The sequence below is a fragment of the Nomascus leucogenys genome, chromosome 7b (genome assembly GCF_006542625.1).
Source record: "Nomascus leucogenys isolate Asia chromosome 7b, Asia_NLE_v1, whole genome shotgun sequence".
NCBI classification, from domain to species: domain Eukaryota; kingdom Metazoa; phylum Chordata; class Mammalia; order Primates; family Hylobatidae; genus Nomascus; species Nomascus leucogenys.
The window spans coordinates 82,627,203-82,643,601 of NC_044387.1; the positions used below are offsets into that span (position 1 = coordinate 82,627,203).

At 34.4% G+C, this 16,399-nt stretch overlaps 1 protein-coding gene across 6 annotated transcripts in view; it reads right to left on the bottom strand.

Moving 5' to 3' along the window:
- Positions 1-16,399, bottom strand: part of FSTL5 (follistatin like 5) — a 781,414-nt gene that overhangs the window by 727,073 nt on the left and 37,942 nt on the right. For 5 of the 6 annotated variants that reach the window (XM_003257915.4, XM_012507957.2, XM_030816289.1 and 2 more), the window contains exon 2: positions 1,959-2,100. In XM_003257915.4, the coding sequence (XP_003257963.1) occupies positions 1,959-2,084 (126 nt within the window). In that variant the 5' untranslated portion in view covers positions 2,085-2,100. Of the gene's footprint in view, positions 1-1,958; positions 2,101-16,399 lie in introns of those variants that run through there. The other variant, XM_030816288.1, reaches the window with a different exon arrangement.

Sequence of the window (16,399 nt, forward strand, 5' to 3'; positions counted from 1 at the left end):
ATTCCTAGTCATTCCTGTCAAACATACACTTTCTCACACAAACACACACACACACACATTCACCAAATCTCATCTCTGCTCAAAGTTGTTTGAAAGTTAGATATGACCAGGCATTCTCTGTCTCTGCTTTTAAAACCAACAGTCATATATTATTTCTAACTATTTAGCCATAAAGACATGCAGATATATAAAAGATGAGAAGGTGACTTACATGATTTTTGGTAGGTATTAGTGCTTCTCAAACAACTTTAACTCAGTGTGTTATTTCTTTAAAGCTTTATTAAACCTCAACACCTAAGTTTTTCTTTAGCATCCAAACTTAATTGAAAATAGTTTGTTTATAAAGGTATATACTAACACGTTAAAACTGGTGGTATGATATTTAGCAAGGGAACAATCAGAAAAGCATCATCATGCCTTCTACCTGTCATTTTTCTGCCATTGATTTAATTAAACAGTGTCTCTTATGTTCATGGCACCAGAAATAAAAGGATGTGAAAGAAAAGCATAATTCCTCATTTCAAGACACATAGGGCAGACAAACAGCACAGAATAAATATTCAATGGGTACATAACAATATGTACCAAATTGCTGTATTAATAATGTGTTCTCAGAACATTAAGAGTTATTATTTCTAAACTTCAGCTGGGGATAAAACTGATTACTAGTCCATGAGGCAGGAGAAAGCATGATAACTGAAAAGTTGTAGGTCAAGGGCAATTCTCCAATTGCATATGTCAAGAGTAGAAACTTTAAAAACTTACTTATTTTCGCATGTAACTGAATTTTTACAATGATTTTGACATTAAAGTATATTTTTACTTACTTCCTTTTTTGTTGGCTATTGAATCTATCCTTCATATTATCCCAATTAATATATTTAATAAATGTGTGCATTTAGAAAATTCCTTCACCTTTCTATGACTTAATTTATTGTCTATAAAATGAAAATAGTTACTTCTTCATAAGATTGTTTTGAAGATTAAATCAGATAATACATTGAAGAGCTTAGCTTAATGTCTGGTACACAAAAGTCCCAGTCAAGATTGGCTATTTTATCAAAATCTTTGATACTTACAAAATAATTTCAGCAAAAATATATGCAGCGTAAATGCATATATTAATTCCAAGGGAAAAAAATATCTATTTGTTTATTTCAAAAGTCTTTCTTAGAGACAAGTTGAATAAGAAATTTTACAAATATATAAAGTTTTCTCCCATAATTAGTATGTTATTTTTGATGTTTTTCCTACTTTCTTAAAACTCAAAAAATGTATTATAAAATTTTTTGTGATTTAATAAAAAGTTGAGAATATTATTTTCAGTATCACGGACTGCTATTAAAATAAAACATTAGCTTAATTTATTATAAGTATTTAATGTTTATAATTTATTATATGCCTAAATATCAGTTTTTATTTTATACTTCAAAACATTTAACATAAAAAGTGGAGTATTTGCCCAACATTAGAAAACCCCATATTGTGAAAATTTCTAATAATTTCTATGGAAACAAATCCTTTGCTAACCTATATATCTGCTGATGGTGTAGATAATTTTTTGTTTATTTTATAACAAAGCTAAGCATAGGACATAACACTTATTTAGTTTAAAATCTTCTAAAATCACAATTAATATGGGAGTAATATAAATTATCTGGTAGATTGGGTTTCATATTTACTTCTTTATAAATTTATTAGTATTACTATATGTAAATTCTAATAATTATGTTTTTAATGGGTTATCTCTATTCTTTGCCAAGAAGTAGTTCTCGAAATTGTATATTTCCAAATTTACTGCTATCTCATGTATTAAAATGTGCGTTTTAAAAATAATATGGAAACTACTGAAAGCATATTCTGAAATAAGTGCTCCTAAGTGAATAATAAACCAGAAAACTAATAGCTTAGTTTATAATTGGCAGGCACTATGAACAGATTCAGAATATTGACTGTACCTTATGTCGCAAACTCATTAGAGGCTGATAGGATTTAAGGCCATATCCTCCTTCTTTGGTTGGCCTTCCTTCCAACTCCAGAAAAATGAATCCAAGAACCAAGACAACTGACCAGCACTTAAACATCCTTATTGCTTTTCACCTGTCAAAATTAAAATTGCAAGGAATCAGATAAAATGAATTACATATTGAAAAACATGTATCATGAAATATTTAATATCACATATAAATCTCCATTAATCTACTCAAAACTTGCTGGTAGTTGCCAAGGGAAATGAGAAGTAAGTATCTCCAAATACAGATTATTCCTTTGATCATAACAAATACTTTTTTTCATTCAGATGGCTATATAAAATATGAAATGAGAAGAAATATAGGGACTGATAAAAATGTGGTAAGAAAAGAGTGAATAAAAAAGGTTGAAAGAAAAGGGGAAAATAGAGAAAATATTGCATTATACTTAATTTTCTAATTATCTGTACAGAATACAATTATTAATATATAAATATTGAACTTCTCTTTGAGTGTGTTTGATCAACAAATCTTAATAGACTTATTGTTATTATAATTCACTGGTAAATATTGATGAGAAGTTAATAAGATAGTCTATGATAGGTAGTACTTAATAAATCAACTGAGTACAACAGAAGTTATGCAGGTGGATTATATTTAGTTATTAAGGTACTTTTTCAGTATTTAAAAAGCATTTCCTAGAAAATTGCTTTATAAGCACTTTAAACTAAAAGTTTTATGTCTACTTCAGCCTTTCCATGTTTTTGGATATAAATAAGTTGTAAAATGGCATAAACTCATTATTGTATAAATACTAAGTCCTTTTCAAACATACAAATCTAAGCTTTGAGCTCAAGTATATCCTGCTTTATCACTTTCGCCAACACACCTCCTTCCCTACTGTGACAGAGAGGAGCTTTTTCTTCTGTCAAAGCCAATCTGTTATGTCTGATTTATTGAGAAACTTAATCAATTGATTAACATTGCTCTATGCTGTATTTTGGGTTTGTTTTAGCAACAGGGTCTCACTTTGTTATGCAGGCTGGAGTGCAATGGCACCATAAATGACCCTCCTGTCTCAGCCTCCCCAGTATGTAGAATGGCAAGCGTGTGCCAACAGGCCGAGTTAATGTTTTATTTTTACTTCTCAGAGACAGGGTCTCACTATCTTGTCCAGGCTAGTCTTGAACTCCTGGTATCAAGTGCTTCTCCTGCTGTGGCCTCCCAAAGCACTGGGGTGACAGGCATGAGCCACTGAGTCTGGTTCTTGACTGAATTTTAAACACCCTTTCTCAATTATTTTCTTCCATCTTTAGACAGGCAGAAATGGCCTGTGTTTTAAGGTAACTTCTCTCCTCTACTTTCTCAATTTCTGGAATAGTTATATATATATCATTCCATTTTCTTACCCTAGTTCACTCAGTCACGCTTCTGACCTCATCAGGCCATTAAACTGACTTTTTAGCTTTCTCAAAGCTAACCAGCACAATCACACACAGACACACACACACACACATACACACACACACACCCCAGTGGGCATTCCTAATCCATTCTTACAAGACATATGCTGGCCATTCCATTGTTGTTGTTGTTGTTGTTGTTTTGTGGAAGAAACTGTCACTTTCTTTGGTGTTTATAAGACTTCTCTCTCCTGTTTCTGTAGATTTTGTGATAACTCCTCAGTCCTTTAGTAGGTTCAGCCTACTGCTTTATTTTGCCATTAAATATTGTGGTTTATCAAATCTCATTGCTAGCCACCTGTATTCCTGCTTCATTCATTCAGCCCAGGTTATCTCAACATCATCTCTGATCTTAATTATATATATTGCTTCACATCCATCCTCTAGATTGGTATAGCTTGCTTACTTAACAGTTCCAACTTCATGTTTCTAAAACAGCCCTTCATAGTATGCACATCCTCACATAACACCACACTTTTCCAGATTTTCATTCATCTGTGTACCTAAACCAGAAACCAAGGAAACATCTTTGATATCTCTTGTTTACCCTTTAAACTCATCACTAAATTCTTTTATATCTACCTTCTAAATACGTTCCCAAACTTTGCTTCCCCTCCAAATTGATGGTCCCCACTCTATTGCAAGCTGTCAAGACACTTCTCACCTAAACTGTCCCAACCACATCCTTGCTAGTCTTCCACATTTCTATATATGCATCTTAAGTCAACTCTCCACACGAGAGCCTGAGTGATCATGTTATTGCACTCATTAATAACTTTAGCATATTTTCATGTACTTTTAAGATAAAAACCAAAATCCCTGACCTAGCTGACAAGTTCCCAGTGTCTGGGTTCTATGTGTTTCTCTCTCCCTCTGGATATCACCTCCTGTGACACTAAACTTCATTCAGTTTTTTGAACTTATTTTGACTGTCTCTGCTATACGACTTTTGTAAGGTATTTTCTCCACTTGAAATATGGCCCTTTCCCCCTGCCCCATTTATCACTCAAAAACTTTCACACATCAGACATTTCTCTCAAGAATACCTTCCATGAGTTACTTGTTTTAGTTACTCATTCCCATAGATGAGTTTTCCTTCATTTCAGGGATGTAATTATAAATCATAACCATGATTATTTGAAAAATGTTGGTCTTCTCCATTAGATTATATATCTTTTTTCTCCTCCAAACTTTGTTAATGCAGGAAATTGTTTGCTTTTATTTTTGTTTTCTTCAGCATTACATCACCTGGGCCTAGCAAATAGCCTGGCACCTACTGAACAATAAATGAATGCATAAATGTCATTCTGTATTCAAGGATAAAATAAAGATCATGTTTCCTTGCATTATCAGTCTGATAATGTTGAATGCAATTCCTATTTCTACTGATGCTACAAAGCTTCTGAAAACTAACCTGAGCAAACTAAATATTTTCATTTGCAATCCATCCCCCCCACCTTTTTTTGTCATTTTGATGTATAGCCTAATCCTTTTCTCAGAGGTAAATATTTGTTTATAAGACATCTGGATGGAAGATATTAAACACAAGATAGAGCCAAAAATAAAGCAAAAAGGACCAGCTCAAGTTAAGAGATATTTTCCACAAGGTTCTGAATACATCTGCTGCTTCTGTTGTCCACCAGGAGAGTCAAGAAAGAGGCATGAAAACAACTTCCTTCCATCCTGACTCTGGGTACAAGTGAGGTCAGAAATTTCTTTAAAGTGCTCAGTTTTTTCTTTCTCCGCCCTCCCTCTCATTTTCTCTCTCTCTTCTTCCCTCTCCTCTTTCTCTTTGTGTGTGGACGCACACACACACACACACACACACACATTCTATATGACTACAAACATTTCATGCATTATAAAATATAGAGCAAATTAACAATTAATTTTAGTAAGTTACTAAAAATCTTTTAAAGCTTCTGTTAGATCCCATGCATTCAGACTTAGATCAACATTATCCTGAAATATTTTATCTACCCAAAGGCAGTAAGCTAGAAATATCTGCCTTACATTTCACTAAAAGTCAATAAAAATAAGTCAGTGTGTAAATCTTCAAGGCCGTATAGGCAACCTATTTGTGCTATTTTCATCTACATCTCTTATATGATTAACCATAATTAATTGTTTTCATTGATAGTCCTAAGATTTCTAAGTCCCAAATCTCTCAGTAATACAAAGTTACACAAAAATAAATATACATATATACTTTACCTCAGCAAAATTTATGACATGGCTGGATTGATTTACTGGTATCACAAATAAAACTAAACAGAACTAATATTAAAAGTCAGATAGTCAGAAGTCAGTTTTCCTTAGGAAAACTCTGGTTTCTGTTACACATAGGCATTTGAGCTCAGCAGTGTAGAGGTAATAGCCAAAAAAGACCAGAGAAAGAACAAAACCTAGTTTCTGCGCTCCTCTTTTGTAAATAACTACCCTGTAATTTTTTTCTTCATTGAAATATCACTAAGAAAAACAATTGAATCCAATTATATATTTATCAAACAGTAGCCTAAATAAAAAAAAATGGCTCTTCTCAATGTATGCTCAGAGAATCATGATCATCTTCTTATTCCTCTTTAGATACAGAAACCGAAGATATCATTATTATATCTTTAAAAGTTCACTCATCCACAGAAAGTGTTCTGGAAATTGTTTGTAAATCAGCAGTAATCGATCCCATGATAAACAGTGTCGTAATCTCACTTTCTCAGTATAGTAACCTCTGACAACCTGTTAGGTTTTCAGAATTAATTGGCAGTTTGTTGACAGCTCACTGAGAACACTGAAAAGCACGTGACTAAAACAAACCAGCTGGAACAGATGGTGCAATAATGATCCTGTGACTTTTCCTTGTAACCCCCATGTTCATAGGAAAGCATCAGAAAACAACCTCATTATTAACTTGAAGAAAATAAAATGCATGTGTATCTAAAAAGTAACTGCCTAACTTCAGATCTAACAAAGTGAGACTTTAAAATGGTGAGGGGGTGGGCAGAGATCTCCCCTCTTCAAAAGATAATATGTTTCTATGAATCAAGCCATTTTTATTTTCTCCACATGGCAAAACATGCCATGCTGCTTGCCGGGGATAGGATTTATAGTAATTACGTTATTTAGTAGATTCAAATTTGAGGGATTTTGATATGTTTACATATTCTCCAGAATGTCACTTCTAATCACTTGGGAAAACTAAGACCACTGAAGCATTGCCTTAAGAATAAAATGCAGCATTTGAGATGGAGAAGAAAACTGTCGTAGCATGCCTTTGAATGAACAGAGTGTCAAGATGAAGCAAAATCTCCAACATTATCAATCGTTGCAGAGAGGTTAAGTATCCTCACCTGCCTCTCACTCTGTTGTGAGTGGGCCATTTCAGGTTCTTCATGGCACAAAAGACTTTGAGAGCAAGTTCAAAGTAAGAGTATGCAAAGAAGTTTATTGCAAAGGAGCAGTGCACTGTGAGACGCAGAGCAGGCTGCTCAAAGGGTGAGGCTGCAGCTAGTGCCTTAAGAGGAATTTCTTTTATGGGAGCTGTATGTGAATATTCATAAAATACTAGTGAAGTAATGTGTGCCAAGGCCGACCTCTAATTGGCTCATGCGCTCTGTATCTACATGTTCTAACACACTTCTCGTGTACCATTAGCATATAAAATCTCCATGTAGGTGTGGGCTTTTTACTACTAAAATGAGGAAAGGGTTACGATAAGTTAAATCTTGAGCTTAGCTGTGCATGCAAGACCCCAGAGAAGTCCCTGCCCCCTGCCACCCTCCCACCCCCAGGCAGGAATTTGTAGCTAGTAGCTTCTTGGGCTTTTGGTGCTAATTAGCTGGAGGTTGGGGAGGCTAAATCAGGAATAAGGGGCTTTTGTTCTCTTTCCCAGGCGGTGCTAGATATCGGGAACCTGTAGTCTTCTGGGGGTCTGCTGGTATCCTGTAGGACCGCTTACCTTGTAAAAGAGTTAGAGGCTGATGCAGGAAGGTGCAAGGGAAAAGAGCCCGCGAGGCTTCACACAAGGGAGACATCGGTATGGCCTCCTAGCCTTTCTTACCCTGCCACAACTCCATAATGGAAAACTCCTCACCCTGTCCTAGAAAAGTTCTATGGGTCTTTCCAGAGGTAAGTCCAACCCAATTCTTTGTGAGACCTTCCCTGACAACATTACCCAGGCTTTCTGTTCTCTGCTGCAATTTTTCTGTATCTTCCTTATGTGACTTCACCTCGCACTGTGGCTATTGCTTTTAGAAAAGCTATCACTGTTACAAAGATGTAGAAGAAAATAGTTAAGATGTACTAAACCAGTACCCACAGTCTAGCAAGTTTCTTACATTCCACAGACTTCTTGCTTTATTATGCAGCAGAAAAGAGCTGTAAATGCTCACTGGTGCCTTTTTTCTTTTCTGGTATCCTAGAATTCTGTGAGACAGGAAAACTGACTTCTAGACTGCCTTGGGTCTTACTGTTTAACCTAAGCGAAACCGATTACCCTGGTGGGCCCCAGCTGTCAGAGGGGATTTATGATCCAATATAGTGTAGCACCTGTACCAGATTATTCCATCTGAGTAGGTTTATCAAGTTGGAGAAGAGAAAGGGGGAAGAACAGGTTTGAGAGAGTAAATGGCATTTTCTTTTTGGAGATGCCTTTTGGTAGTCCAAATGGAGATATTAGCTAAGCATTGGGATATAGGAACCCGGAGTTTAGCAAAGAGATATGGGCTAGAGATACCTGTTTGGGGTTCTTAACATTTATAAATCACCCAATCTAGGTGTGAGATAGGAGAAGGATGTGATTAGAGAGGAGAAGAGGTCCAAAGACTGCTGTCAGGCAGGTTTAGTTGAAACACATTATATATTTCTAGAAAATAAGAATACTGAAATGGTAAATTTGGAAAAATAATAGATGAAAATTTTATTCAAATGGAATGACTGGAAGCCACAGCTCTCCTCATCATCTGAATTGCTACATGGCTATTGGCTTGTTTATTCTCTGTATCCAACCACAAAGTTAACTCAGTAAAGACAGAACTGTGTTAATCATTTCTGTAAATTAAAGTGGTACTTGGCCCACAGTATAATCTCAATAAATATTTTTGGGTAAATAAAATAATGAATAAATTGATAAAAATTAATTTGAAATAGTAGATATAAATTAAGTGATTTTTATTCTTTATGGAATTGAAAATATTTGTTTGAATTGACTGAAATGAGTCAAAAAATTAAGTTGCAGTTTTTACAAAAAGCCTTTTCTTTTACACTTGGATCAAAACTAGGCTTTCAATGGGAAGTTCTTTTGGAAAAAACTTCCCTTGTCAAGGACAGAAAAACTTTTTATTCCTTATCTTAACCAGAATTGGAAGGACCAGAGGGCTTCTCTAATATCCATCAGGCAAGTTTGTTTGTTGTAGCAGTTATTTTCACCTATTGAGACACTTTAACTTCACACCTACTACTGTGAACTCTGTGGCTGAATTCTAATTTAATATTTTTCTAAGGAAAAAGCATTCTCCAAAGAGTCTAGTTTTTTTTGTTGTTGTTGTTTTCTGTTTTTTTTGGTTTTTTTTTTTTTTTTTTTTTTTTTTTTTTTGACGGAGTCTCGCTCTCTCGCCCGGGCTGGGGTGCAGTGGCGCTATCTCGGCTCACTACAAGCTCCGCCTCCCGGGTTCACGCCACTCTTCTGCCTCAGCCTCCTGAGTAGCTGGGACTACAGGCACCCGCCACCACGCCAGGCTAATTTTTTGTATTTTTTAGTAGAGACAGCGTTTCGCCATATTAGCCAGGATAGTCTCGATCTCCTGACCTCGTGATCCGCCACCCTCGTCCTCCCAAAGTGCTGGGATTACAGGCGTGAGAAGAGTCCAGTTTTATAAGAGCAATGGATTCCGTCTTTCAGAGAAGTGGATTTTCTCCATTCAGCAGCACATTCTCCTCATCAGAGCATTGGCTGCCGCCCTGTCATTGTACCAGCTGCAAATACTTTTTCTAACTAGCACCATTTACAACAAAAAAAAGGAATTACTGCCTTTCATGTTGTATATCCATAAAGAAGAGCAAGAAAGGAAAAACAGATCCTATACATCCTACTAGATATAGTAGGGTAGTACCAGATGGTACTTAATTCTCCAAAAATATTTTCAATAGGTATTATTACCTATAACTACCATAAAGAAAAATAAAAGCTTATAGAGATGAAATGTCCAAGTTTAAAAAGTTAGCAGCAAGGCTGACTATAATAAAATCTGATTCATTATTGTTATTTAATACTACTTTTAAGACACACATAAAAGGTGAGAGAAACTCCTGAGGCCAGAAATTCAAGTTAAAGACCAGACTGGGCAATAAAGCAAGACTCCCTCTCAAAAAAATACATTAAAATTGGCCAGAAATGTAGGTGTGCACCTATAGTCCTGGCTCTCTACTTGGGAGACTTAGGTGGGTGGATTGTGTGAGCCCAGAAGTTTGAGGCTGCAGTGAGCCATGATCATACCATTGCACTCCAGCCAGGGCAAGAGTGAGATCCTATCTCTCTTAAAAAAAAAAAAAGGTGCACACAATGATTCAGATAAAAAGATACTCCTGTACAAGAACTATCTGCACAGAAAAGAAAAACAGCTAATTATTCATACTGAATACTTCTGGAAAAGGGAACATTTCACTTACATTTGCTTTAGATCAAGGTAAGTGAAGATACACATTAAACAAATGCTGTAATAATGAATGCAAATAGCTATGTGACTGCTATGTCCAGATTGTATGTGAAAGGCCTTCCAAATCTATATGAAAACACTAGCAAACATGGTAATTTTTTCAGTTCTTTTTTACAGAGGATTTTATGCTTTAAATTCATAATATTAATATCAATGTATAATGATTAGATCAGGGTAAGTTGCATATCCATAACCTTAAACATTCATTTCCTTGTGTTGAGAACATTCAATAACTTCCTTCTAGCTGTTTGAAACTACATAATATATTACTGTTAACTGTAATCATCTTACAGTGCTATAGTACACTAGAACTTATTCCTCCCATCTGGCTCTAATTTTATATGCTTTACTAAATCTCTCCCTATCCCCCTTTATCCCTACCCTTCCCAGGCTCTAGTATCCTCCATCTTTAGTTTTAAATTATTTGTCTTATTGGTCCACACTGTGAAAACATCCAACATTTTTCAAGGCAGTGCTCCATGTTGAAAGATAACAACATACTCAGTACACTTTTTTTCTTAACATGTGGGATAAGAATAGAATTTTAAGTCATAAATAAAAAGAATTATGACCATTAATTTAATTTTAGCCTTTCAAAAAAGGAGAAACCTTTTCTTCAGTGACATCTCAGTCATTAATTTGAGGAACAAACTTACCAAATTGTAATCAATTATACCTTTCAATCACCAGCTTAATTTGAGGCTAAATGTAGATAAAATAATTGCATTGTTATTTTAGAGATACTGAGATGTAAAATTTATAGGAATTTGAGCTTGCATTAGGAGAAAGTATTCACTCTTAGTTCCATTATTTTGTTTCAAATAGAAATGTTTATACTCTGCTTTAAACAAATGGTACTTACGAAAGCCCCACATTATTAGAAGCATGTTATGTGGTAAATATTTGTTGTCCAAAACCATCCACGCCTTGAAAAACTATATTGTAGTTATATTAACTCCTTTGGTACACAAAAACACATTTTAAAGCTAAATGTTTAAGAACAACATAATACAACATAGAACACAAGAGAACAGAACTGAAAACCATACTAGAGACCTAGTCCAACCCCTTCTTTTAATATTTGAAGTAAATGAGAACCAGTGAAATTAATTTGAAATAGTAGGTATACATTAAATGATTTTTATTATTCTTTATGTAATCGAAAATATTTGAATTGACTGTGAAGTGAGTCAAAAAATTAAGTTGTAGTTATCACAAAAAGTGAAGTTAACAGTATGCTCATGATAAAAAGTGGTTCTAGAATACAGCTGTCCTTATTCCTAGCGTAGTATTTTAAAAAATACTACAGCATACCTGACTATAACCTCTTCACTATGGAAAGAAAAAACACACATGTACAAGTGCTTAGTGTCTAAGAAATTTTTTAACAGCTATGTCTCTGTGAAGCATAGTAAAATTGATTTTACTACTCACTAGAATTTCTAAAGTCAACTGAAAGGACATCATAGTAACCATCTTTATAGAATCATTTATTTGAGTAGAAGTTTTGGAGTTTTTGGTTCATACATTTGGTTTCTCACAATGATGTTCACTGAGAGTATGGTTATATATAGTTATGGTTCTAGTTATATATAGAGATGGTTATAGTTATGGTTGTATATAAATATATATAACTTTGAATTTGTATATAAATATACATTTAGTTATTGATATATAGATATATAAACATATAGATGTTTATAATTATAGCTATACAGAGATGGTTATATATAGTATAACATATATACTTTAAAGCATTTTTGACAACTTTGAAACAGAATAAACCTTTAATAAAACTTAGCCAAGGAAATTTCTTTAAGTTGCATAATATTAGAGTAGGCTGGGACTTCAAATCTTATATACTAGTATCTCAAATTTAGGTCCAAAAAAGCAATACAACATATAGTGACTCATTTTTTACCTCTCAAATCAAGTCCCTGGACTTCATTGTAATATATTCATGATTCAATAGTGAAAAGGTGCATTACATATAGACTGAATTGAAACTAATTCTACATGTCCATTTTTAAACTAAAAAAAAATTGTCTGCCTTCAGAACTGTGGATTACGTATGTTGGTATACACACAGAATGGACCATCAGTCTCCCACCTTGCTGAAAGCTGAGGTCTGTATCATGGTATAAAAAGACTGGTTAAAATGATGTCCCAATATCGCCAAAATAATGTGATATATCTCAGTATGCTGCACTTAGCTACTTCTCTACTGTGTATCAGCTTTGCTTATATATGACAGTATCTAAAAAAAAGTGACTTCAGTACTGACCCTTGAACAAAACTGTTGTGAACTGCACGGTTCCATTTATACACAAATTTTCTTCCACCTCTGCTATCCTTGAGAAAGCAAAACCAACCTCTCTTCTTCTCCTTCCTCCTCAGCCTACTCAACATAAAGATGATGAAGATGAAGACCTTTATAATGACTGACTTCCACTTAATGAATAGTAAATATATTTTTCTTCCTTATGGTTTTCTTAACATTTCTTTTCTCCAGTTTACTTCATTTTAAGAATATAACATATATTAATACAACATAAAAAGTACATGCTAATTGACTGTTTATGTTATAGGTAAGGCTTCTGGTCAGTAGTAGGCTATTAATAGTTAAGTTGGGGGGAGTCAAAAATTATATTTGAATTTTACACTGTGCATGGGGTTGGCACCCTATCCCCTGTGTCATTCAAGGGCTAACTTTATTTCTCAAAACTGTGCCAATTCAGAAAAAGTACTTTTAATACTCAGCAGCAACATACTATAGTAGAAAGAACAATAGGTTAAAAGTCAAAAGACATCATTCTGCTTGTGGCTGGGCTCATAAACTGATTTTCTTAACACTTGCATTAACATTCTCAACCCACTGTTCCCTGCTTCTACAACTAACTAATCCACTTAAATTGTTTGCTTGGAGGTCACTACTGTACTTGATCTTTCCTCCCTTTAGCTTCAAACACAAACAACATTCTCATGATTTCATTTCATTTCCTAGCCATGGTTTTGTAGTTTCTTTTTCCACCTTCCTTTACTCACCTGCTCTCTTAAAACTACATGTTTGTTATGTTAAATTTCTGAAAACAGAAATAGACGGATAATGTTGAATTTTTGGTTTTTTTTAAGATTTATTTTCAATACTATCTTCAGTAAAAATTTAAGGAACAACATCTGTATGTCATAGTAATATAAGCTGAAAGTTAAGAAAACATATTTTATTACTTCTCAAAGTAGGTAGCAACTGGATGTTATCATGCAAATTAAAACTTTTTCTCCTAAACACTCTTTATGTACCTTATTGCACACTTCATATGTGTGTGGCATGAAAGGCCTATTGCCCTACTTTGTACGTAAGCTACACCTAAGTTTGCATAGTGTAATGTGGAAAAGTGATGTTTTAAAAGTTTGAAAATAATAATACATTATATGACCTTGAAGATCTCTCCCTGGTTCAAGAGAAGGGAAAATTATTATAGGCTCTGTCTTCTGAATTCATTGCCTTCTATCTTGATGAGCACTTAAAATGTAAATTAAGGAAGAATACAGCTCTTAGGACTGACTTTGCTTAAAATCCCAGAGGTACTATGTTACAGATTTTATTTGCTATTAAAAAAAATCATTGCAATTTTGTCAATGTCAGACAGATTTTAAATTCAACCTATTCCATACCAAGGTCTCCAGCAGCCCATGTTCTTTAAATCTGGAACTACATTTATTGTACAAGAAAAAAAATCTGTCACAGTTTAACAATGAAGTGCTGCACAGGGAACAACTTAATTTCCTCTGTATTTAAAACTGAAATGCCATGGGGAAAACTTGCCCATTCATTGGGGTCCGCTAAGTTTCAGAGAAATTCTAGTTCATTCTCAGAATACTGTGGAGAGTCTGAGAATAGTCCACAGTTAGTAGAAGTAATTGAGACTCAAGATATTTTCCGGAGAGATCCCAGAAAGAGAGATGTGGCCATCCTGGTGTGCAGGGGAAAGAGGGAAGATAGGTTAATGCTCACTTGCACTATAAAGATTCTCACAAAGTTTCTCAGAATTAAAATCTCCATGTTTTCTTAGAAAATATGGAAAGTGGAGAGTAAACTATCCTTGTAGATGAACGTTTGCTCACTCAACTGAAGACTTGAGGACATTCCTAGTGGTTTAAACCAAAACAGACAAGAAGAGCTGAAACCCTGCAAGAAAACTCTAAAGCTACTGGAACTATTTCATCTGGTTATGTGGCCAATCATAGCCAGTAGTCAGAACCCAAGTCATGAGCATTAACACTGCAGAAATCGAGTTTGTTTTCAGCAAGAGACATATAACTTACATTTTATTTTGGACCAGTGTCTCAAGTTTGAAAAAGAGGCAACAGGTAAAAGATTTTTTTTTTAACTAAATCGTATCAGATTTTGAAAGAAAAAAAAACTGAAGAAAGGTGAAAAGAAAGCAGTAACATGGTGTTTTATAATATAACAATAAAAAGTGCATATTGGATATATAATGTATTCCAGGCAGTTACACCATGAGCTTTCAAATTCTTCATAATCTGTCAACACAAAATACACTAATCTAGGTAGAGTACTCAGATGAGTTCAGAAAATATATCCATAACAACACTTAAAATTATATGTCTTCTGTCTTTTGAAATAAATGCTTTTAACAGATAATAAAGACAATACATTGGTACTAGTATGATATCTGAGAATCTTACACAAGTGAACTTTTGAAATGACACCTCTAATTAAATTTAGAGATAGCTATTACATTGAATTTAAGAAACACAGAATTAGAATTTATATGCAACTCCATCAAGATGCTGTTTCTAGACTGATGGTAGGTATAAAAAATTTAGTAGCATCATCCAACCTATTTATGGCCTGCTTCAGAACCCTTGTAATTCTGTAAAATCCACAGTAAGCCTGACCACCAGTAATTTTTAGCAACTTTCTTTCTCCATTCTCTCCTCTTCTCTAGGTAATGAATATAAAATTCCCAATATAACTGGTTGGGCCCAGATTGATAGTGAAGTGTACTTCCCTTCCTCTGTTCTTAAAGAACTAGAACCGGAAAGCATAATGGCTTCTTCTGGGCAGAGGATGAGATAAATGTCTCTTTAATGAGATAATCTATTGCAAAATGAGCCCTTGAACAGCCAGAGAGCAGCCAAAATAATACTGAACGCTGGCTGGAGACTCTATCAAAACATACTCAAAAGCTTCTTTTATGTCACTCCTTTTTTTTTTTTTTTTTTTGAGACAGAGTCTCGCTCTGTCGCCCAGGCTGGAGTGCAGTGGTGCAATCCCAGCTCACTGCAACCTCAGCCCTCCAGGTTCACGACATTCTCCTGCCTCAGTCTCCAGAGTAGCTGGGACTACAGGTGCCCGCCACCACGTCCAGCTAATTTTGTTTTTTGTATTTTTAGTAGAGATGGGTTTTCACCGTGCTAGCCAGGATGGTCTCGATCTCCTGACCTCGTGATCCGCCCGCCTTGGCCTCCCAAAGTGCTGGGATTACAGGCGTGAGCCACCACACCTGGCCTTCATTACTTTTCTTTAAAAAGCAAGCTGTAAGTTTGATTCAGCCCACTGATTGTCCTACAGCAAACACAAAAATAGCTAAGGCCAACCCTTAAGGAGTAAAATTACATATAAAGCAAGTAGGGACGCTAGCCCAGGGGACACAGCTTTCTATCAACTTTGGTTTCTGAACATTTTATCTTATAAAAATGAAATTTTAATTATATTTTTAATTTTTACTTTATACAACTTTTAATTATAATGCATCAATTCACTGACTTATTTAATGGTTTATGATAAAGCTGTCATGTTTGAGAAAAACTACCTTTGCAGTTTAAAAAATGTTATTGAATATTTGTAACTAAATTTTTTCATTTGAATTTTTAATTGATCTGATATTAATTTTGAGGCACAGTATAATGACAAGACTTTATTTTATTCTTGTAGAAAGTAAACTATGGTTTTTGAAAAGTTTATTTGATTTATAATTCTCTTTTGGTTAGATGTGGGATTTACCTGTATCTGTGGTTATGTTTTTAAGTTCTTTATTTGTTTCCATTAAATTATCTATTCTTATGCAGATATCACAGCTTTTAACTAATAGAGTTTGATAATAATTCTTGATATTCAGTAAGAAAATCCTTGGTTCTTTTCTCTTCCATATTCACTTTAGAATGAAGGCATACAGGTCTTCATCAGACATTGTAATTCATATTTGATTTGCATTTATTTTTAATCCTT